Here is a 24,954-nt window from a genome sequence, read left to right on the forward strand (position 1 = left end):
ACCACCAGAAGAACTTGGGTAAAATGTTTAATTTTGCATATGTTGCATACTGTGACCATATGAAGATGCAGTATACCACATGCAACTTGTCCATTATTTTAACTTCCATTGACTCTAGAACAAGGATGGGAAATGTGTTGTACTCGCGGCTCCCATCAGCTCCAGGCAGCATGGCCAATGGCCAGGGATGATGGGATGCATAGTCCAACAACATCTAGAGCGCCACAGGTATTCAACCCCTACTCTATGGTCTTTATTGCCCAACTGAGGCAGTATAACTAGAGATGACGGGCGTTGATTCTTGGACCTTCTGCATGCAAAGCCTAGGCTTCACCATTGAGAAATGGCCTGTTGCAACAAACTGAGAAACATTCTTCTATACTGTGCATCTATGAGCTATGAACTAGGGATACTTTTTGAAAAATCACATGCAGGCTGACTGGAAAGGAGAGGGCCAGTGAGAAAGGGCAATATGCTTTTGTCACCACTGTGGGTAGATTCAGACACCCGAGACCGGTGTGGCAATTTACTGGATTTGTTTTGATGTAATGGTAAACCATGATTTAGTTTTATCAGAGTAAGCTCCAGTCTTCCCCAACCTAGGCTTGCACGGTCCCTCCACCCCCAAACCCTGCTTTTCTGGTGTGTTTGTGAGGAGATTAGAAGTTTTTGTTTCCAGTAAGATTAACCAAACCCTGAACTGTGGTTAATTTTCATTACGGTGAACGGAAATAGGCCCGCTTCGTAAGCTGTGGTGTGAAGCTGGCTTGTTTTCATTAACCATAGTTTAGATTAACCACAGGCTGTCTGGAATTCGAACAACATGGCAAATTGAAATGCATTAAAAATGGAAGCAAAACCATTCAAACTCTTTGTGGTCACTGTTGAAGGATGGTGGAGTAAAAGCCCAATGGAGACTAGGCTCATTCTTTGTGTGCCTGCCCCATTAGAATGGGCCTTTTCTGTGGTGGCTCCCCATTTGTGGAATGCTTTCCCCAGGGAGGCTCACCGATTCCTCTGTTACATGTCTTTAGGCACCAGGCCTTTTAAACAAGAGTGGGGGTAATTGTTTTTGTTTGTTACTGTGTTATGTATTTGTATGTTTTTATATTGTAAACCATCCTCTGATGAAGGATAGTATAACAATTTGAATAACAACAACAACAACAACAATTCTCATAATGCTAAACTATGGTTTAGAGTTGCACCCAAACCAGCCCATTGTTTGTAGTCTGCTCCTAAGTGTAGCTTACTTTCCAGCCATGTGGTTAAGTCTAGCATTTAGTATCCCTTCACAATTACATGGAAAGTCACAGAAGCAGAAAGATACTGAGAGGTAGGGATGCTGAGCTCACTGAATGGAAGGAGGCTAGCAGGGACAGCCTCCACAATATGTGGGGCACATGCCAAGTGGATACAAGGTGGTTGCTGATTATCTGAATTGGCCCTTGAAATATACTCATAGTCGAGAGTGGATTTCATGCTCTTTATTCAGCTCATAGTGGTGAGGAGGAATGGAAGTTCCCCCAGAATGTCTGCTTTATATACATTATTTACACAATGGGCCCCACGTGATTGGCTAATTCCGGGATTCTCCTGTAGGCCAATCAGGTTGCGGATTCACTTGCACCTGGAGCTGGATTGGGTGGCTGCTGTGGACCAGTCAGGCTGCTGCATTCTGGATCCTATTGTTCTAGGACCAATCAGACTGCTGCATTTTGGATCCTATTCAACTCAGTACATAACAGCCCTAATGTACCTCAGCTAGCATCTGAGATTTCTGGGCCAAGCTTTCAAAATGCACAGAGTTCAAGTAGGCTCGAATCTTGCAGCCTTTCATTCTACATATAACTGATCTATTTTGTGATGGGTAGTACAATTCTATAAGGACGAGGAATCCCCCCCCCCCAATAAAAGCTTTCTTCTTGCTATTTAGGATGGGTTATTGCTTCTGAGAGTTGAAACTGAAGCATCTTCTGAAGTCATGGTGCTCTGACTAGCTGCATGTCAGATGAAAATGAACCTGTGAAGTATCTCCCCAACGTAAAACTGTAGTGATTGGGAAAGATTAATTCCTGCCTCTACATGAAAATGGTGGGAACCCTAATAACTGGAGGTTGAATAAAGTCTATGTTTAATATTCATTTTCTGCTCCTTCCCCTTTTGTTCAGGCTTTCCATCTTCCTCCTGTTTTTGTTGTAGATGTTACATAAATCTCTTTTGAATGCAGCTCAGACAATGGGGGCTTTCTGGAAACAAAATGTGTCAGCTCAGTAATCTTCTGTCTCAGTATTATCAAAGAAGAGTTACACAAATAAAAAGAAAGGTGGAAATATTTTTGCGTGCTCTTGATCACTTATGTCTTGGGGGTGCAGGGAGTTGAAAAGGATGAGGAAAAGTTCAGTTTTTAATCATGGAAGCTTTGACACACATTTCATGCATGCCTGCATATGTAAAAGCAAAGAGGTCTTTTAATCTAGGTTGAGTTTGCCGTAATGGAATCAAATTAAGCTCATGACCTGGTTCAGTCATTCTAGACTTGATAAACCATGGGTTGTAAAGCTTGGGAATAAACAACTGAGACTCCTTATGATACAGAAAACCTTGTTATAATTAATTAAAGTTTGCTACAGAAATGTAATTGGGAGTGGGGTAGCGCAGAGGCAGAGCTACTATCTTATATGCTGACACAGTCCTCGCATCTCCAAGTTGGGGATGGGAAAGACCGCCATCTTAAATCCCTGCTGCCACTCAGCATGGGTCAGAAGTGGGAAACCAGTGGCCTTCCAGGTATTATTGGGCTACAGCTTCCCTCACCCCTGACCATGGAACATGCTAGCTGAGGCGGATGGGAGTTGGAGTTCAAGATAGCTTGATGGTCACAGGAACCCCATCCCTGGTATAGATGGCATTGAGTTAGAATAACCAATGCTCTACCTTGGTAAAAGGCCATTTTCTATGTATGTCAGAACAACATGACATTGGTAAAGTTAGTCCTCCTTCTGAAGCTACTTTGTATTTCCTTGCATTCTTTTTGTTTGTTTTCAGGTTATTTAGAGGGATCTTCTACCCCACTTGTTCATGTTCTGACTACTATTTTTGTTGGCCCATTTTGTACATTCTGGAATGTGCTTGCAGTGTGTGTATGTGTGTGTAGGCTACACATCCTCTGTTCACATGTAATGAACCAATGCTCCTCCGATCTTCATAGTTCTAAGCTCCCCATGCAGTCGAAGCTGAGTTGTGTCTGCTTCCGTGTCTGCATTTTGGCTAAAAATGGAATGTGTGGTTTACCTTAAGTACAAACAGAAAATAAACAGCTATGACTACAAGTGTGCTCTTCTCGGGAGCTATTTGCTGTATGTACCATGTTTTGGTTTTACAATGGTTGGACATCAGCTTATATTTAAATATACAGAGTGTTTTCAACTAACTTTTACTCAGAGTAGACCCACTGAAACAGAGGAACTTGACTAAGTTAGGTCCATTAATTTAAATGGAACTTAGTTGTATACCACCCATAGTTCTTGTTGTACAAGTATATGCTCCACTGAGTGTCTTGAATTAATGGTGTCTTGAATTAATGTCCTCTTTGATGTGCCCAGCTACAAATAGACTACATATAGGCAAGGCCAGTGTTTCCCAACCGGGGGCCATATGGCCCCCTAGGGCCCCGTGGATATTCTAGGGGAGCCCCAGGATATTCCAAGGAGGCCCCAGGTGAAAAATGTGTAAATGGGGGGCTATAGCCTGAGGCCAGGGGACCGCAGAGGAAAGTGAGAAGTGAAGGGGGGGAAAGGAAAAAATATATATGAAAATCCTGATTGGCTGGTTACCCTCTTGGCCAATCACAAGCGGGTAAGGGGGTAGCCCACCAGGACCTAGCGCTCCTTTTTGCCACGTACATTTTCTTGGCACAGTCCTGGTTTGTTTCGGGCAGGAGAGGGCGATAGCTGAGACTCCTGCTTCTTCTTTCCTGGTGTCTTTTGTTCAGATCAAAATGTGTGTTTTGAGCAAGGTCTCAAGGCTCAATAATTTTTGCACTTCAATTGTACTGTCAATTTGCTTTGAGATTTTCATGAGACAATAAAAAAAGAAAGAAATCCTGTCTGCCCTGCTCCTAAAATAGGATGGTGACGTTACCCAGCTTCCAAGTTTTAATTTAGATATTGGCTTTCAAGTCCTCTGAAGATTGAAGAAACAATATATTTTTGTTCCCCAATATGTAATGATTATTTAAGGGTGTTTCCTGTTTTGTAAGATAATAACTACATCCTGGGTTGAATTAAGCCTGAAACTGAAAGGAGTTGTTCCAGATCATTATTAAGAAACTAAGCAGAAGTAATCTCCAGTTACTTGTGTTTTCCCCCCTGCAGCTGAAATTTTAAAAGCAATGTGTGTGACCCTTTGGAGGTATCAGTTTTGTCTGTTTCCTGCAAAAGTAGAATCTGTTTGTACTGGTTCTAGATAGCAGTGACCCACCAAAAAACAGCCATGAGTTCATACCTAGAATGTGAACCTTCACTCGACTAAGATATTCAGAATGGGGTTTATTAAAACTGAATTGAGGTGTCTCCCTTTACAGAAAACCTGTGAGTCTGTTACATCCAAATGCCACTAGAGTTTAGGGATAGCTTCTCTGTATTGGGCACAAAAGTGAACATACAGTAAACCATTAAGTTTGTTTGTAGCGTTAAGTTACAGGCTAGGTGCTAACAGTATTTTCATGGCTGTCTGTTTTGTCTTCCTTTGTCTTCCATTAGCACCATAGGACAGGTGTGGCTAACCTGTGTACCTCTAGATCAATAGGCCTCCACAGACCACTTGAAAATTGCTGAGGGCCTTGGCAGATTTTTCTGCCTATTTTTACATTCTGTGAACCACCTGAATGAAGGTCGTGGACCACTGCTGGTCCGCAGACTACAATTTGGAAATCTCTACTGTAGATGCTGTTGGACTACAACTCCCATCAATAATGTCTCAAATTCTGATGTTTGAATAGCTGAACCATTAAAGTTTACTTATTATTGACAGGGTGGTTTTACTACATAGTAATTTATAGACTTCCCAGTAGCTTTGATCATTTCAGGCTTCTTATTAAAAGACTGAATTCTTACATTGATTCACCTATCTGAATGGAAGATCTTAAGTCATGTGAGATGGGTCTTCCAGTCAAGCACCTCCAAATTTCTCTCTGTGACCTTTGGGTAAAGTTCAGACCAAGCTGTAGAACTGAACTCTGCTGACTTCTGCCAATTCTGAATTTGGAAAGTGAGAAGAGCTTCAGAAACTGTCTCTAGAGGCAGTCCTTAAATTACAGTGTACAATGTAAGCAATAATCAAACAGTGATGCTGAGAAAAGAGAAATCACTAAATTACAGTTGAGCTGCAATAATCTCTTGGAGGTTTGTTAGTGCAAAATAGAGATTAAAGAGTAAAACATAAGCATCAAATGTTTCAAGAAGGCTTGAGTTAATGAGAGTTACTGACAAAGCACAAATACATTCATCAGCAGTTTTTTAGGGGTTTTTTTGCCAATGATTTTTATGCTGAAACACTGCATAAAAACAATAACCTAGCTCTTAAATCCAGGGCAAGATTAGTGATACCTTCAGAGTGTTTTATCTAATGGCCTTTTAGAGGTTTAATGCAACTTCTCATTCTCTCTAGATAATAGGCATCTGTTTATATAAAACAAAGTCTGGGCTAGGCTAAGTAACAAAATCTCTTCTATCCGATAAATGGCTGTTTTGCCAAGTCTGGGACTTCAGGGCAGTTAAAGGCCACCTTCAGTGTTGCTTTTTAAAGATGCAGATGCAAGCATCTGTGTCTTAAAATACATACATGTACATTTGTCAGACTCTGGATACTTTCCCACAAAATATGTATCCTTGTTGAGAAGTGGGTTTGTGCTATATTTGCTACCTCCTGGGCTTGAGCCAGACTTGGTCATGCTTAGAGTAGACTGCACATGGGGAACCTGTGGCCTTCCAGATATTGTGAGACTATAACTTCCATCCTCCATGACCACTGATTATGCTGCCTGGACATTATGGGAGTTTTGAGCCCCAGAACATCCCCAGCCCTGGAGGGGTGCGTTGAAATCAGTAGGACTTAAGTTCGTGATGGATAATGTGTGCCATTTATTTCAGTGTGTTTTCTCTAAGTATGGCTAGATCTGGATCCAACCCAAGATGTTTTCTCACCTCTTGCTATGTGAGCACAGTCACATATTTGTCTCAGTGTCAGAAGCAGCCCTTAATAAAGCACAAGGACATAGTTGCTGGTCTTTGAAGAACATTAACAAATAACAGACTGTTTTATGCACTCAGTCACATCCTACTGCCCATGCACTGCATGGTGTATGTGGGAGAGTTAAGGGTTTGAAAGCTTGTACAGCTCAACTATTCACATAGACAAGTATAGAGATTGCATAGGAAGTGCCATATCTCAGTGGCAGAGCATTTGTTTTGCATGCAGAAGGCCCAGGTTTAGTCCCCAGCATCTTCAGGTAGAACTGGGAGAGAAGCCTGTCTGAAATGCTGGAGAGCTGCTATCTGACTGTCTAGACATTACTGAGCTAGTAAAAACTTGCTGTGTTCTATGTACACTCATTGCATGTAACATACGCACACCCCTGTGGTCATAAGGCAAACAGAATCCACCCCAAATCCATAATTACGTAAATTCAAACTATTCAGACATTTTTAATTTGTGTGCTACTAGGTCAGATTTGATGGTGGGAAAATTATATGTTTCTGAAGTATTAATTGGTAGGCTGGCTTTTAAAATAGCTGGTCATTTGCCAGTGAATACACGGATAAAGAAAACAGCACTGCAGTGAAACACGTGCAATTCTTTTCCCCAATTCTTTTTTTTAAAATCTACAAGGATTTTAATTACAAGTGTTTACAGTGATGGAGAATATGATGGTGTTTGATTCAACAAGAAAGGCAGGCTTACAGAGTGAGTTATACTGTGAGGAAATAAATTTAGTTAGGGGCAGTTACCATCACTTGTAAAATATTTGTTTTCCCTGACCAGGCAACCATTTTTTCCCCTTTAATGTCCATAATTGCCATTTGTGTGGCAAAGAACTGATTAGTTACAACCCTGGCTAGAATGCCATCAAGTTGCTTGTTGTTGGTTTAACATAGAATTTCAAGTCATAGCTACATTGTAGAACAAAGGGAAAGAATATGTGATCACAAAAGTTCCCTTGTTTTCCTGGATAGAATATGAAATAAAAATTTTGCTGGCAAGTTCTTTCTCCTTCTGCAATATACCGCTCTGTTCTAATTTCTGATATTCATACCTGTTTGATGCATCTACTTCCCCCTTTTCCTATCTGTCACCTGGTTTCTGTGCCTGTAATATGCGAGAAGGCATGTCAAGCCTGTGGCTCCTAGAAGCTGTCTTCATGCAACAGTGGCCACACCCTGGGAAGCAGCTTTGATTGGCTGGATAAAGCAGGTGAGGATGGGTCTCAAACCCTTGGTGAGTTAGGAAGGCTACTGCGGATTGAGCAGATATGATCAATAGTGGTTCCAACAGTCAAGAACGCAGTTTATGCACATGCTGTGGAGCAGCCGTTCTTAAGCTGTAGGTCCCCAGATGTTGTGTTGGACTACAACTCCCATCATCTCTGAGCTCTGGCCTTGCTAGCTAGGGGTGATGGGAGTTGTAGTTCAACATCTGGGGACCCACAGGTTGAGAAAGGCTGCTGTGGAGGGAAGTGGGGGGCAGATGGGGCTCATCAGCCTGGGACTCTAGGAGAAGGAAAACTCTGATGCTAAACCTCCACTGCCTTACAGGATATATTTGGGAGAAGAAAAGGCCTAGGAAGTAAACCCTACACAAATAGAGGGGATTTGGACGGCACCTTGTACGCCTCCTTTCAGCAACTCCTGCAGCCAAGCTGGTGCCAAACGTATTTCTCTGCTTTCCTTTGGGCCACATCGGCAAGGCCGAGAAGGAGGTCCTGCTGTCTGAGCAGCCCATACACACTGCCCAGGCTTGTGCCCCAGAAAGGTCACTTCAGTGCTGCTAATGCAGCAGTTTGACTTCACCCCCAGAGGCACACTCCATTCTCTCTTGAGACAGGTGGATGCCAACAACATGTGAAGTCTTTAGCCCACACACTGCAGTAGTTAGTGTGCAGAAAGCTGAAGTTCACCACTTCCCGCTGCTCCACAAGTATCTGCACTGATGGGAAGACACTAACCCTACTTTTAATGATGTCATAGAAGGACCATAGATCTCTCCATATGACAATCTGGCCAAAGGCAGAATGTTTGGTACCCAATGCATGTACCGGTACATTCTCAACCTTGGTGAGGAAGCAAATGGGACCACCATCAAGTTGATGTTGTCTTCTCCATGTAGAGTTTTTTGGAGCTGGTAAACGTGCCACAATATGCTGGGTTGATTTTGCTGGAGGAAAAAGTTGTCAGAAGCTGAGACAGCACTTGGACAGCCAAAGGCTTTGAGTCAACTTTCGGATGTCAAGCTTTCTAGCAAAAAAAGAAGAAGCATTGTTAAGAAGGGGAAGTGTGCTTCCAGTCAAAAATTCAAACCTCAGGCTAAGGATGTTAATCTGGGGAACCCTCCCTGTGCTGTGATCTGAATCCCGAGCAAAACTACAAGCAAAGGCTCAGAATGGAAAACTGGGAGTCACTTATTTATGAAGGATCTCACTATATTAATTTTGAGCATTGCAATAAGGCACTTGGAAGAATGTGATTGTTCATAGTGTGGGAGCAGGGGACAGGAGTGCCGTTCCTTCATTGAGCCTTCTGGGCATTTTTCAAGCACTTTCTCTCTTTTCTCTTTTCCGCTTCTTGAGTCCTCCCACCACCCTGTGAAGGAGGAGGGGAGCCAGTCTGTCATTTGTTCAGCAAACTGGAAAGCCTTGTCTGCCTTTTCTGCTGTCTCTTACTTAAAGTTCAGAGTTCCTGGTTTAGAGATGACAGTTCATCAATAAGATGATTGTCCAGACTTCCAGAATGGCCCATATTGTGCTGGTTGGGTTCAGCAGTTGGGCACTCTGCCCACAAGCAACAAGGCCCATTGTCTCCCTCCCCATGTTTCATGTTGTATAGGAAGACAAGGCCAAACTGTTCAAATAGGAGTTTCCAAAACCAGACATTAAATCTTTCTGAGGTATGATTAGAGTTGCTGGAATTGCTTTCACCGTCATTATTGCACAATAAATGCATATTAGATGTTCATTTGTTGCTTTGTGATGTGTTGCACTTCTCCCAAGTTTGCCCCCTTTGTTGCAAGATTCTCACATTTTCCTCAAAGCACCTAAACTGCAAAATTCTGTACCTTGGACAAATGCTATGCTTTCCACAGATTCTTGGCTGTTGAAACTGACAAGGCTAATATTTTTTTTGATGGATGCTTTGAGATTGGAAAGTCCCTTGTGCGGGTGGAGGGGGAGGAAGGAATTCTGTGTGCTCTCCTGCAGATGTCCTGTGAACAATAGATACTGTCTTCCTCATCCATTCTAGTTGGCTTGGCTTGGGTAGTTCGCAGCGGGCAAGCAAGAGGCATTATCACACTGCAAGGACATATTGCAGCTAGGCAAAAGCACCCAAGGAGTGTTGATGAGGGGTGTGGGCTGGGGAGAGTCCTGAGGACCAAATGGAAACCCATGGAAGCATTTGGTCTGAGGGTCCACATCCATGTACTAGAGCCTAGTGGGCAACCATAAACGGTTGGGAGAACTTGGTTAAGCTAGGGTGTTTTGGACTGGGCCAGGTTATTGAGGGTATTTCAGTTGTCATCTTGGTTGAAATCTTACTACTTTTCAACAACTCACCTAAACCTTGCTTTCATGTTCTCCTGTTCATGTGTTCAATCAGTGCATGGAAAGGAGTGGGATTTTGTCCACTGGCCCCAGCCCTCAGCCTTGATGTGCCTGTCAGTCCTGACCTCTGCATGTCATGTGGAATGAAAGAACTGGAGTGAAGCACTTAGAACTGTAGATGCCTAAGGCCTGTATGTATTTGGGAACCCTGGCATAACCATAGTTCCTGGCTGAAGACCTGGGAGTGCACACGTAGGGTCCATGATCCTGCTCCCCTGTGTGCATGCAGAGTTGACCGTTGGGTTCCACAGGCATAGCCTAGAGTAGAGGTGGGTATTCAGTCCATGGGTTGTATCTGGTCCACAGTGTTACCTCTGGTCTTTCAGTAAATTCAGCCAGCTCTGAAGTCTCTGGGAAGCAGTGCTGAAGCACAAGCACACATCCCACAAGTACTGTTAGGCAGATGTGTCGGTGTGTGTGACAGGAGAGAATTTGTTCAGATACAGGTAGAGTTGGCTCAAGTCTGTGGTCACTGTGCAGTGAAGCTTTGGCAGGGGGTTCAGGGGGAGGAGTAGACAGCCCAAAGGGAGACCAGTTGGCCAATGTTGAATCATGTGGACCAGAATAGGGAGGAATGCTTAGAAGGCTTCTCAAATAGGCTTTGAAAATGCCCTTGAGAGCTGTTTCTGTCTGGCTCACCTGACAAGGCTGGAGCAGGCCCCGAGCATTGTGTTTTCTGTGGGCCAGGGGTCCCTAATGGAGAAAAAAACTCCCTTCACCACCAGTCTAAATGCACATGATGCAACAACATTGGTAAAAGTAAGCTGACTGGGATCTGGTGATAATCTGAATGCAGGGTCATATCGGGGAATGCCATAAATTCCCTGGGAAAAGGTGAGATATAAATGTAATAAATAAACAACCAACTTCCTTTTATATAAAAAAGAAACTGACTAGAGAAGTATCTACATTATTTAGCGTTGCAAGTTCTGTCTTGTTATTGCAGATTTCTGCATCATAATCTTCTGTGAACTGCCTTGAAATCTTTGGATGAAGGGTGGTATAAAAATTAAACAAACAAAGAAACAAACAAAACTGATTATCCAACGTTCCAGTAAACCATGTTTTATTGAGTCTTTCTCAGTCTGTCTGTGTTTCCTGGTATATATTGTCAGTGTTGAGCTTATACAGTGAGATGGGAAAGTATTTGATCCCCTGCTAAATTTGCTTGTTTGCCCTCTGACGAAGAAATGACCAGTCCATAATTTTAATGGTAGGTATATAGTAGCTGTGAGAGACAGAGTAACAACAGGAAAACCCCCAGAAACCCAGAAGACAAAAGTCAGAGATTGATGTGTATTGTAATGAGTGAAATAAATACTTGATCTCTTTGCAAAAGATGGCTTAGTACTTGGTAGGCAAAACCCTTGTTGGCAATTACAGAAGTCAGATGTTTCTTGTAGGTGGCCACCAGGTTTGCACACATCTCAGGAGGTATTTTGTCCCACTCCTCTTTGCAGATCCTCTCCAAGTCAGTAAGATTTCAAGGCTGATGTGTAGCTACTCAAACCTTCAGCTCCCGCCACAGATTTTTGATGGGATTAAGGTTTGGAGACTGGCTAGGCCACTCCAGGACCTTAATGTGCTTCTTCTTGAGCCACTCCTTTGTTGCCTTGGTCGTGTGTTTTGGGTCATTATCATGCTGGAATAACCATCCTCGACCCATTTTCAATGCCCTGGCTGAGGGAAGGAGGTGCTCACAAAAGATTTGATGATTCATGGTCCCGTCCATTGTCCCTTCAATGCGGTGAAGGTGTCCTGTCTCCTTAGCAGAAAAACACCCCCAAAGCATAGTATGTCTGTTTTCATGGTGACTATGGTCCCAGCTGCTCTGAGATCATTGACAAGTTCCCCCCGTGTAGTTCTGGGTTGCTTCATCACCATTCTCCTCCTGATCATTGCAACTCCATGAGATAAGATCTTGCATTGAACCCCAGACCGAGAGAGGTTGACAGTTATTTTGTGTTTCTTCCATTTGCGAATTATTGCACCAGCTGTTGTCACATTCTCACCAAGCTGCTTGGCAATAGTCTTGTAGCCCAGTCCAGCCTTGTGCAGGTCTACAATCTTGTCCCTGACATCCTTGGACACCTCTTTGGTCTCGGTCATGGTGGCTACTTTGGAATCTGCTGGATTGATTGCTTCTGTTGACAGGTGTCTTAACAAGCTGAGATTACAGGTAAGACCTCTCCCTTACAGCAGGTTCTTCTAATCTCAGCTCGTTACATACAGTGAAGATACCAGGTAACCTGACATCTGGCTGGTTGATAGGGGATCAAATACTTATTTCACTCATTATAATTCACATCAATCTCTGACTTTTGTCTTCTGGGCTTCTGGGGGTTTTCCTGTTGTTATTCTGTCTCTCACAGCTACAATAATCCTACCATTAAAATTATGGACTGGTCATTCTTTCGTCAGAGGGCAAATGGGCAAATTTAGCAGGGGATCAAATACTTTCCCCCCTCACTGTATAATTTGCAGTGCAAGATCTCACAACCTCATGCCATAGTAGACAAATATACTTGGGGAAAAGCCTAGATGTTGTTTCTCTGTGATAAAAATTGTAACTGATGACTAAAAGTGCACATCCGTTTAAGACCGCATCCGCAGAGGTAGAGTAGAGTTCATTTGCCGCATGGTTTTTTAAAAAGATAATTTTGTGCTAAAAATGTCAATTGGTGACTAATATTGTGCATTTTTTTAAAAGACCACAGGAACAGAATAATATTCATTTTCCAGATCATTCTTATTTAATAGCCACATGGCCAGAAATTAGAAACAAAATGGGAAATGGCTGTTTCCACCTAATTGCCTTCTATAGCGACCTACTGTATTTCACAAATTAAAAAGATAAAACAAGTTCAAGATCAGTGCTCCTTCCCCACCCCCACCCCACCCCAAAAATTCAACACATCTTGTGAAATACGCCTCTGATTTTGCTTAAGTTGAATTCACTGGCGACTGGCGCAGACCAAGGAGCGTAACGATCCCTCTCCTTCTGCTGTGGATAATTCACCATTGTCTTTATTCTTCTCTGGGGTCTCAGGCGAGTGGGTAGCACCAGAGGGCCTGCTTTTCTGTATCAGTGCATGTTTTGTTCCCTTTGGAAGATCCGTTGTCCTCCTAAAAGTCATCCAGCTGCTTCGGCAGCCCCTACCAACACATCTGTTTCTTTTCACAGTTGGAGAGAATAGCTTTCTCCTTCTGTCATCACAAATCTACTTTCCCTTTCCCTACAGCAGCAGCCGACCCCTGTAAGCCTTGGAATGGGCCTGGCAGGATGGGCTGGAAAATCCACAAAAAGCCAGCAGCACCCACCATTCAGCAACTTGAATGCTTACTCTAAACCGGCACCGAATGATCAGCTGGTCTGTTGATTTTTCTGTAGCAGACAAAGAATGGAGCAGTTGCAAGTGAAGTGCCTTCTGCCAAGGCAGTCTGCTAGGGAAATGAATGGTGCCAGCTCAGAAAGTTTTAGACAGATGTTTGGAAGAGGAGGGGAGGAAGAGATGGAAAGGAGGGTCTGGGAAAATCTCCCCTTCAGGTTTGTTGGGCTAGATTTGTAGATGCAGAGAAATGTTATTCATAGCTCCGTTTGAAGAACACTGACCTGGGTCAACTTTTAGAAGTCATTCTGTCCGTAAGGTGTTCATCTCTCCGTACAAATAAATGTTGCATTGTTTTGTGGGAAAGGATGGTGCTTTGGGGGAATCAAATTTGTTAAATCATGCAAGCGTTCCAGAGATCTGTTTCACTCACAGCTGTCTAAATTGTCCCAGCTAATAGTATTAGGGCCTTGTCTCTCATGTTGCCATCTTCCCTGTGTTTGAGCATTGTTAGAAGGGTGATGAAATGGAATACAAATAGCAAAGGACTGGCTTGTGGATTATAGTGAAGCGTTTTGAATGTGTTATGTTCAATCCAATCTCTGTTATTGCTAGTAGCATATCCAACGGGTGTAAGAAAAGAAAAGGTTCGCACCAAGTGTTGAACAAGAGAAATTTCACATCTTACATTTCACATGTTTTGTACTAAGTCATTTTTATGTGTGCACATACTGAAAAGGTTGTTAATGTTGGTTGAGATTCCAGCATTCAAAAGAAAAGTTTGAATCATCTCCTGCAAGACTCGGGTAGTCCAGCAACTCTTAGTATAGAGAGTCAAAAATTTGGTCCAAAAGTATCTTTTGCATGTATTTATTTATTTAATAAAATTTATATACCGCTTTATTGAGAGAAAACCTCTAAGTGGTTTATGAAAACATAAAATAAAACATTAAAATTCTGAATAAAAGTTAAAAGCAGGTATTTAAAAATGTTCAAAAGGGGATTGAAATCGACAGTAGTAAAAAAAGAGGTAAAACACATGTAACTTCTGTGTGTCTGGATATTTTTGCCTCAGTAAAAATGTTTTAAGCAGGCACTGCAAAGAATACAGTGAAGGCACTTGCCTGATGTCAGGAGGCAGGGAGTTCCAAAGGAAAAGTGTTGCCAAGCTAAAAGATCCATTTCCCGTAAGTGTGGATGGAATATCAAGAGTCTCCTTTAACAGTGCCCTTTCCATTCATCAAAGCAGTTGAATAGACATAAGGGGTAAGGCGATCTTGCAGATAAACTGGTCCCAAGCTGTTATATTTTGCATTTAATGCATGAGATGTAAGGTAAAATGGACAGTGGCTGATTCTAAAAGTATAGGTTTTGGTTTAAAATGCAAACTGATGAAAGAAATGTTGGGTTCTTCAAGGATCGCTATAAATCCCTTTTATATATTTAACCACTGTACAGGGCATAATAGCATTTGCAAATCTGTTTTATGTCTACTTCAGCTCTGGAGCAACTGCTTACAGAACTTGAAGATTTTCTGAAGATACTGGACAAGGAGAACCTCAGCAGCACTGCCGTTGTGAAAAAAGGCTTCCTCACTGACCTCCTTAGGCTGTGCACAAAATCAAGTGGTAAGCACAGTTGTGTAAAAGGGCGCTAATTTCAGAAGAGCTTCTCAGAGCTATCATTTGCTGATACCGATACTGGTCTACTTTTGCATCTAAGCTACGGCCTCCCCAATTGCACGTAAAAACTTTTGTTAAAGGGAAAGTTACTTATTGTGTCACAATCTGAAGTCTACTTTTTGCACAAAGAGTTAGTCCTGGGTAGCAGGAATATATGTGCAGTGCATGCATTTGTACAGGGGTCAGCAAACATTTTCAGCAGGGGGCCGCTCCACTGTCCCTCAGACCTTGTGGAGGGCCGGACTATATAAAATAAAAAAATAAAAAATAATAATGAACGAATTCCTATGCCCCACAAATAACCCAGAGAATGCATTTTAAATAAAAGGACACATTCTACTCATGTAAAAACAGACTGATTCCTGGACCGCCCATGGGCCGGATTTAGAAGGCGATTGGGCCGGATCTGGCCCCCGGGCCTTAGTTTGTCTACCCATGCATTTGTACATGCACACGTGCGCACACGCACAAATGGGTACACAGAAAACGTGTTCCAAAAGTCCAGTACATTCAATGTGTGCTGGTTGTTCTGTCAAATTGCTATGCAGTACCTAAATGTACTGTATTTTTCGCCCTATAGGACGCACCGGCCCATAGGATGCACCTAGATTTTGGGGGGGGGGGAAATAAAGGGGGGGAAAATATTTTTTCCCCCAGGCGTGGGGCTGGGGGGGAGAAGCCCGAGCTTCCCCCTCCCCCAGCCCCCAGAACGGGACCCAGAGCGATGCTGAAGCTGCGTGCAGCTTTGGCATTGCTCTGGGAGCTTGCGGGGCTGGGGGAGGGGGAAGCCCTCCGCCAGCCTCCAAACCAGGTCGGGAGACAGCGGGATGGCGCGCTGCGCCTCCCCGCTGTCCCCCAAGTTTGCGGGGCTGGCGACGGGGAGGAGCAGGCTGCTCCCCCCCCCCGCCAGCCTTCTAACAAAGTCGGGGGACAGCGGGATGGCGGCGTTCCGCCTCCCCGCTGTCCCCTGAGCTTGTGGGGCTGGCGGTGGGGCTCTCCAGGCTTCAGCGAAAGCCTGCATTCGCCCCATAGGACGCACACACATTTCCCCTTCATTTTTGGAGGGGAAAAAGTGCATCCTATAGGGCGAAAAATACGGTACATGAGAAAAGAAGTGAATATAAAAGCCCTTGAATCAAGCTAATCTCATTTCGTATAATTATATAATTGTAGAGGTGGAAGGGACCCTGAGGACCATCTAGTCCAGCCCCCTGCAATGTAGGAATCTGCAGTTGTCTCTTACAGGGATTGAACCTGTGACCTTGGTGTTATCAGCATGATGCTCTAACCAACTGAGCTGTTGTTCTATTTGCTCTTAATCTCAATGTATTTTTAAATTCATTCAAGATTTTCTGAATCTAATTTGCAAGAATGATAAGAAGATAAACTTTGAAAGGGCTGAGTCTCTCTAAGAAACTTCCACCGCCAGGGGTGGCAAGTGCAGAGCTTCTTAGCTGCAATCAAGATAAACTGTGCAAGAGCAATGTCAGTTAAGGCGCCACTGAGCTAAGTCAGTAGAACAAGCCTCCTCTGATCATAATATATTTTTAAAAAATAAATAAATAGATGGACAGATATCCATTCTGACCAAGCAAATGGTTTAAAAATTCCTCCAGGAGATGCTTTGCTCGAGATGCTCTGCTGTACAATGCATGATTTTCTATGCAGTGCAAGTATACGCAAGAGAATAATGAGCTTATATTCTTCGCTTCATAGGTGGTGATGAGGAATACATTTACATGAACAAAGTCACCATCAATAAGCAACACGGTGAACCAGAGAAACCAGACAAAGGTAGGAATGTAAGATTGCCTTATACAGAGTCAGACCATTGGTCCATCTAGGTCAGTGTAGTATTACCTACACAGCCTGGCATTGGCCCTCCAAGATTTCAGAGGGGAGTTTCTCAAAGCCCTACCTGGACATGCTGGGAATCGAACCGGGGCCTGCTGCATGCAAGGCACATCATCTACCACTGAGCTATGGCCCTTCCCCATTTCGCTGCTGAATGTGCTTCTTATGCATGAAAGGATCACATGTATCGTTTTTTTAAAGAAACACCATCCAACTCACAGTACCAATTCACTGTTAAGTCTGTGCTTCCTCTACCCATCTTCCAGACAGACATGGTAAAATCTGCCCATGTTCACTGATCCATTTTAGTTTTAGCAGCAACCCTCCCTGGGTTTGACATGCAGATATAGATGGAGAAATGCAGGACGCAGAGCTGCTTTCAGGTGCCTCTTAATTAAGATGTGTAGAAACAAAGATCAGGAAATCTAAGAAGCCAAGGGAAGGGAGGCAGATGTTATTAGCCAATTTACTTGGCTAATAACATCACTGGGTGCTCTGGATTTTGCTTTGCTGCTCGCAGCCTTACACCAGAACCCTATTACCCCCATGACAGGATGTGGATGTGCAGCTGTTGTTCTGGCTTCCCAGCTAGTCTGAAAAGAACAGTGCTTCTAATATCTTATATTGTATGTTTATGCAGCAAAATTCATGCGCGTCTTTCCAGGGCCGGTTTCTGTGCTTCCACTTTGAGTGGCAGGCTTGCTGGGGCTGTTTGTGGGCATCATAGGGCCACTTCAGACATGGAATTGCTTCTTCTATATGTGCATGGATGAGAATGTGCATCTATCTCTACCACCATATTTGAAGACGGCAGTGTGGGGGAGAATGGCTGGTGTAGAAAGGCGCCACTGTGCTTACAGGCAGAGGTGAGGTGGCAGGGAGGTCTGCATTGTGCAGATGCAGTGGCAGAACCAGTAGGGCCCTCCAGCCACTGCTCCAGCACAGCAGTGATCTCCCTGATGTGTCCCTCTTCTCCCTCCCAGTGAGCACAGTGACACCACTAAGGGGGAGCCCTGCTGCATGACAGTGCCCTCACCCCCAGCTGCCCCTGGATGGCAGGACTGTTTATGTTGCCTAGGATTACCTATGTTCAAAAGCCCCCTGCAGCCATTCTGAAGTCTGTGGGTCACTGCCTTTCCATATGTGCTTTTGTGTGAAATCTTTAAGCAAGAGTCATGTGGTTTTAAGCAGCTACTGTGTGATTAGCAGTCGTCTGTTTCCACTCATAGTCAGGCCCTGCAGAGGAGAAGTGAGCTTCTTTCCTCCAGTGCCAATATAGCCAGATCCCTGTACTACCTTTCCACACCTCCCTAGGTTGTTAATACTCCATGGATCCCAGGATTATGGAGGCAGCACTTCACCTGCCAACTAGCTGGAAATTGGCTGGGAGTATTTCCCCACCTGCTGAGATTGTAGCTCTTTCTCAGTGTGAGTTCTGTTTGCTTGGATTTAGGAAAAGACTGAAGTGCCCCTGCAAGTTAAAACCAACAGTAATGACAGGGTGAATACTTAGGACTGCTCAATATAGACATCAGCCTTGCCCTGCAAGTAGACAGATTATTTTTAAGACATCTTGGTCTTTGCAGTGTCAAGCAAATATGTGCCAGCAAACCCACAACTAGCAAGAAAGTGTGTCCCTAGCCGCTTTTTCGCCATATTCTTGGAGATGGTATCAAATGCCATTTTTGTGGTCTGTAATATGCTCTCTAATTTAATGCAATGCTTCCTCCAAAACAAAAGCATAGCATCCAAGAATGTTTCTGAGCTTGGTCTATGTGATGGACTGTTTCCATGTTGTTATTTCTGTTTGGGCCGCAGTGTTGGGTTGCAGAGACTCCTTGACCAATGGGGAAGTGGAACAGCATTTGTCTCCACCTCAGAAGAGTTTGCCAGACCTCCCACCTTCAAAAATAGTAAGTTCTTGTTTGTTCATTTACTTCCTTTCAACGTAATCTGCATAACAATAATGCAAGTGCCATTCATCTTCTGGGATAGAATTTAGTACCCTTTGGAGTGAGTTGTAATGTAAGATACAGAGGTCTGAAAAAATCCTAGAGCTGCCTTTTCTCTCTCAAATGATACATCAATATTTATTAAACATTAATAGAGCACTTACAGCATTATGGGCACTGGCAACTCACACACACACACACACACACACACACACACACGTGTCAACATCTCTGCAATACGGTTTCCTCCATTGGTCTTGCTTCATCTTCAAAAATTGCATGATGATGTGGTTTAATGTCAATTACAGACCCAAGATGTCAACCCAGAATCAGAGCCAGGTTTGTAGTAGGATTAAACCAGTTTTGCAGTTCAGAAACAATAGGAAACTGTAGTTTAACAACCCTGAAATGAATAGACAATTCTAATTCATGTCTATTAACTTCAGTGGTTCAGCTCTGAATAGAACTCACATTGGATGCAACCTTCTGTGTCTCTGGAAGAAAAGAATGAATGACACTTTTAACTCATTAAAGCAGCCTTCCTCATAGGTTGGATTACAACTCCCATGAGCACGGTTGTGCTGACTGGAACTGGTGGGAGTTGTAATCCCAAACATCCAAAGGGCGCCAGGTTGGGACCAGATGCATCTATCGCACCACCTAGTCCATTGTTAGAAAGAAACAATGACCAGTAGTCACTTTCTTCTCCCCTCATCCAAAACTTCATTTTGCTGTATAGGAAAATACTGCAGTTTATTTCATAAACATAGGCAGAACTTGGATGTTTTAATCTTTCTACAAAGTATGATGTTATTTGGCTTCAGTGCCAGCATGCAATAGCTGCAACTCAGGGACGTGTTTCCCACCTGGCCCCCATCAAGAAATTGGCTTTATTTTCCAGTTTGGATTTTAAGCACTTAAATCTTTAACCAGGTTCCAAAATGTTCACCATTATTGCAAAAAAAAGCAAGAAAAAAAGCTGACCTTTATGCTATTGGGTATTACTTTTCATTTTACCATTTTGCAAAGGTGAGTCAATATTTTGCCAAGGTACCAATGGAGACAAGTTCCTTGAATCACATATCTGCCATTCTGTATACTCAAGTGAGCAGGTTCACTATATACTTCTATCTACTGGCAATTGGAAGAGGTGTGTGTGTCTTTGTCTACATGGAGAATCTTGTGGTTATCTTGAGCTGCATCATCTTTGAAATGGTGTTGTAAGATGAAACGTCAGCAACAAATGAGATTCATTGGCAAAGATTCATTTTTAAATGGTTTGAATCATTTAATATTTAAAATATTAAAAGCTGTCCCAACACTGGTGGAACCAAGTGTAGTGAACTCTGTTTCAAAAGCATCAGATCTTCTTTAAGTGGGGATTTTCTTCTGAAATAAAGTGCATCTATCTCATGCTATGAAGTCATCACGGACTGGGAAAAGGGCAGGTCACTAGAAGATGCTGAAGGATACCCTCAAATACATACTTGTCACGTCATCAGTCATGGTTCTCTCTGTAGATGTGAGGATAAATTCGATCTGCACCAAATTCATAGTATTCATATTATCGCTACTAGCAATTACATGCCACAGAAAAGCTGCCAGTTATATCTTTGTTCCTGGTGGTAACTAGGAATGGGTAATGCCTAGCCTTGCAGGCTAGACGAAGCTGCAGCTGCAGACAGGATGGGGCACATGCAAGGTTCTGGGGTCCTTATTCTCCAGCTGCCTGTTTCGAAAGGAATATGCAAAGTAAATTGCCAATGCTAGTGCATGGAGATTCTTACACAACTTGTCTAGGTAGGAGCACATACACAACTCTTCCTGTGGAGGAGCAGAAAATGAGGTGCCTTCGGGAATCTGGAGTTGGGACCCCTAAAAAGTTCATGGCAGTTTCCCTCTCTAGGCAGTTTATCCTGAAAATATTGACTTTTAGCTTGTCCTTTGGGATGCTTTCCAAAATATTTTGTGTCTTGATTTCTTCCCTCAGCTTTGGGCTGCACATTAGGATAGATTTGGCAGCCATCCAGGGACTTTCCAGTGCTTAGAATCTTTTGAAAGTGTTGGTTTACTCCAATATTATTTATCTATTTCCTTTTTCACTTATACTGGCTTTGAAAATGTCTGGTGTATTTCTAAACTTGACTCCCATCACCATCACCATCAAAATTACTCTTGCAAAGGGAAAACTCAAATACAATTCTCCAGTTATAAGATCAGCTTTAAATAAGAAATAAGGGACAGCTCTATTTTGCCTACTTACTGTATGCTATCCATTTAGTGTTCCATTGTTAGGCCTCTGCTTGGTTTCCTTAGGTGTGGCTTATTGTGGTTTCAGCAAAACTTAAGAGGACCACAACAATTTAATAATTTTTGGTCTGATTCAGCAAGGCGTTTCTTAACTAGGCAAAATAATATGGTACACACACAGATTAAATTTTGAAGCAGGGATTTTGCCAGTATGACGATATTTTTAATGGAAGCCATCTAGAGGATGCTATGAGCAGTGCCTATTTCACTAGCTGTGGAACATGACAGTGTAGAGCAGTGATTAGACCTTGGATTGCCAAACTTTTTTGGGCTTGTGGGCACCTTGGGAAACCTGAGAAACTGTTCTGGGGACTGCCCAGCACAACCCACAACCACACACACCGTAACCTTGCATGTACACCCAGCACCACATATTCCTTAGGCACACCATAGAACCATGGATGTCACACACAGAGAGGACTAGAATGATGTGGGGTGCCTTTGCTAGACCTAGGCACTTCGTCTTCCCCATCTGGATTTGAGCCTGAAGGACCAAAGAAATGTGTGTGTGCATGGAGAGTATGTTGTAAGCAAGCACAATTTGTGACACTGTTCACTGGGCACAACTGTTAAGGCCTCAGCATTAGCTTCCGGTTTTCCAGCTTTGTGGAATTTGAACCTTGCTCTCAATTCTTCCTTATTCTGAATTACAGATACCGTCGTGAAAATTTATTTCAGAACTGTGGGTCTGTATCTACACATTTTCTAGCTATTGTTTGCATTCCACAGATTTCAGAAGCACAGCAACATTCAGGATCCAAAACTGAGTCTCCAGAAGGATACTATGAAGAAGCTGAGCCCTTTGGTGTCTCACTGATTGGTACGTAGGTGTGCTCCCAAGTATTTCATTACTTCTAGAAATAGGCAATGCAACTGCGTTGGAAAATAAATAAATAAAGCACTCAGATACAAATATTGGAAATGTGATCTATAATCTGTATGTTTAGTGTTTGTCACACTGTCAGTTTAATACCAGAGAATTTAAAGGGATATTCTTGTATCCAAAGATTTTTAAGAGGTTGCTGACAAGTGAAGATGTTGAGTTCAGTCAGAGCTGAACATGGTCAGTCACTGATGCTACATTTTCAGCCTGATCTCCACACCAAAACTGTCCTTGGCTCAATAAGGTTTACTGACTGAATAAGGGCTCAGTGAGAAAGGTAAGGATTGTAGTGTCTTTATAAAAGTGAATAGCAACCGTCTTGTTTTCTGTTGCTGATGTGAACAAGCATGTTCTAGAGAAGGTCTAGGCTCCAGTCTCTGGAAGAGCAGACTGAATTTATTTGGCCAGCTTTCCTCCCCCCCTTTTTTGCACATACATCACTCTATAGCACCTAGGATGGACATCATGATTAATCATAAGTTACCACACCAAAGAGGATGTAAGAGGATTGTTGAGGTTCTCACACTGCAATCCTAGGCATATCTCTTGAAACTAGTAGGTTTTATTTTGGAGTAAACCCAGATATGCTTAGGCTGTGACCATTACCAGTTTCTGTGCTTATTCATTTCAGACACAGAATCTCCTCATGCACACAGAGCTCTTATAATATGTGTGGAATAATAGTGAATCCCAACTGTGGTATGTGATGTATTAAAGAACGATTTATGACATCCCTGCAGTAAATGGAGAGCATTTCTACATCAGTGCAACAATGCAGTGGTGACCCATAAAAGAAGAGTTTGCTGGATCAGGCCAATGGCCCATCTAGTCTGCTCTCACAGTGGCCACCCCAATGCCTCTGGGAAACCCTCTGCAAGAGCACTCTCCCCTCCTTTTTTTTTTGCAATTTAATCTTTATTGATTTTAACTATTGAAAACATTCACCACAAAAAGAACAAAAGAAAAAACAAATCACATCAAATACAAATAAACTGTTACATATACAGTGGTACCTCTGGTTACATACTTAATTCGTTCCAGAGGTCACTTCTTAACCTGAAACCGTTCTTAACCTGAGGTACCACTTTAGCTAATGAGGCCTTCTCCTGCTGCTGTGCCGCTGGCGCGCAATTTCTGTTCTCACCCTGAGGTACTATTTCCGGGTTAGCAGAGTCTGTAACCCGAAGCATTTGTAACCCGAGGTACCAGTATGGGTCCTTTGTTTCCTTGTTGACTGCATATTGTAGTACACTCTCCCCTCCTGTGGTTTCCAGCAACTGGTATTTACTACCTTTGGCATTGTCATGAGCTGTAAAATAATTGCAATAGTTTATTTTTTAAAAAGATATATATAATGGAACTGAGTGGTACCACAAAGGCTGAACACTGAATTGTAATTATTCAAACTGAATTTGCAAGTGTTTTTATTTATGGTGCTTATCACCATAGTTTTTGGCAAAAGAGACTGTTCTAAGCAGACTGTTTTTAATTATTTCATAGTTCATCATATAAATTATGCTTTCTCCTTCTAAAAGAATTTAATGATCAGTGAGGTTCATTTGCAGGTCTCTTTCTTTCTTCCTCTCTCTCCTTCTCTTTCTTTTCCATGTGTGCTTGTGCAGGTCTTTACGGTAGGCTTGCAGCTACTGGATCCAGACCAGGGTTGCAGGTTACTGAGGGAGTAATATATGCCACAATAACTATGGGTATGGCATGTTTTCAAAACTTACCACTCATGCATTGACTTCCTTGTCATATCAACAAAGATGGTCTTTCACCATTGATACATGGTTAAAGGATCACCGCATGATCACATTCTCATCCTGAATGCATATGTGTGGCAAGGGGTGATAAAGGATTGGAAAGTTGCTGTCTGTTCCTTTGTGATCTCTTAGCCAGGCATGATCTCTTAGTAGGCAGCTACAGAACAGTAGATGTTGGTAGCCAATCTTACCTGTGGAAGCAGAAGTCTTATTCCAAAATGCTTTTGTCATTTCCGTGCACTTCAACTTCAGTGGACTTCAGGGCAGGACATAAGCAGACAAATATTCTTGCTTGGTAATAAGCAACACAGAAGCCAGGGATGAAATGAGTGATATTAATTTAGAGAACAAATGCGACCGTTTAAAAAAACAAAACAAAACGAAGCAAGTGGAATGGTGCTGGAGCTATAGGCTCAGAATTAAATGCTGAATACAAAGAGATAGAGACACAAAGACAGACAGACAGACAGGCAGGCAGACAGAGAGAGAGATCACTGTTTTACAATGAGGGTGCCGTAACAGTGTATTGCAGAGAAAGAAAAGAGGATTGAATAGAATCAATTCTTTTTTGGAATTTCTTTCTGGGTTCTGGTACAGAAGGAGCAGATCCACATATTGAATGAGCCGAAGTTTGGTTTCAGGAAGCCATGATTATCTTGTGCCTAGGCCAGAGTCTGGAAGAGCTGGCTAAGATGCTGGCTAAGCATCCTTCATTACATGGATCATTCTTCCTACCATACAAATGAGATTAAACACAGCCACGAGCCCTATATCTTGCTTTGGAGATAGGTGACTCAGCTGCCAGTTCTCTGATAGCATCACCTGAATGAGTAAATTCAGGTTACTCTATAATCCAATTGAAAACAAGAGGGAACAACCTAGATAATTACCTCTGTGACCCATTCAAGCCTGTGCTGGAACAACACAGACTTTTTACCTAATTGGAAATGGAATATCTTACTACTTTAATACATTTCTATTTGGGGGTACCTTTTTGATGTTTCTCACTCAAAGTCTGCTTTCTAATCTGATCTTTTGGCCAATATTATTTCCTTTCCCCTTCTCCTAATAGCATTTCTCCTGAGTGCTGAAGACATGGTGCTTTGGGGAGATGCACAAAAGTCTGGAATTTGTCAATGATCTGCAGGGATCTTAGAAACTGCTCTGTTCTTTGTGCCTTTATATTATGAATCATTTCCATTCTGTGATCAAGTTATCTCAATACTGTGGAATAGCCTATATCTCATTTAACTTCCCCTATATTGCTTTGGAATGCCTTTATAATGTAGTGAAACTTTCTTATTGCC

General features: G+C 42.7%; 1 protein-coding gene across 3 annotated transcripts in view; it reads left to right on the plus strand.

Annotated features, from left to right (window-relative positions):
* The window catches only part of AFAP1L2 (actin filament associated protein 1 like 2), a 73,984-nt gene that overhangs the window by 33,470 nt on the left and 15,560 nt on the right, over nucleotides 1-24,954 (plus strand). For 2 of the 3 annotated variants that reach the window (XM_083741252.1, XM_083741253.1), the window contains exons 2-5: nucleotides 14,703-14,831; nucleotides 16,602-16,679; nucleotides 18,558-18,652; nucleotides 21,731-21,821. In XM_083741252.1, coding sequence (XP_083597378.1) covers nucleotides 14,703-14,831; nucleotides 16,602-16,679; nucleotides 18,558-18,652; nucleotides 21,731-21,821 — 393 coding nt within the window. Of the gene's footprint in view, nucleotides 1-7,403; nucleotides 7,474-14,702; nucleotides 14,832-16,601; nucleotides 16,680-18,557; nucleotides 18,653-21,730; nucleotides 21,822-24,954 lie in introns of those variants that run through there. The other variant, XM_083741254.1, reaches the window with a different exon arrangement.

The sequence above is a fragment of the Podarcis gaigeae genome (assembly GCF_964106915.1).
Source record: "Podarcis gaigeae genome assembly, chromosome: 5".
NCBI classification, from domain to species: domain Eukaryota; kingdom Metazoa; phylum Chordata; class Lepidosauria; order Squamata; family Lacertidae; genus Podarcis; species Podarcis gaigeae.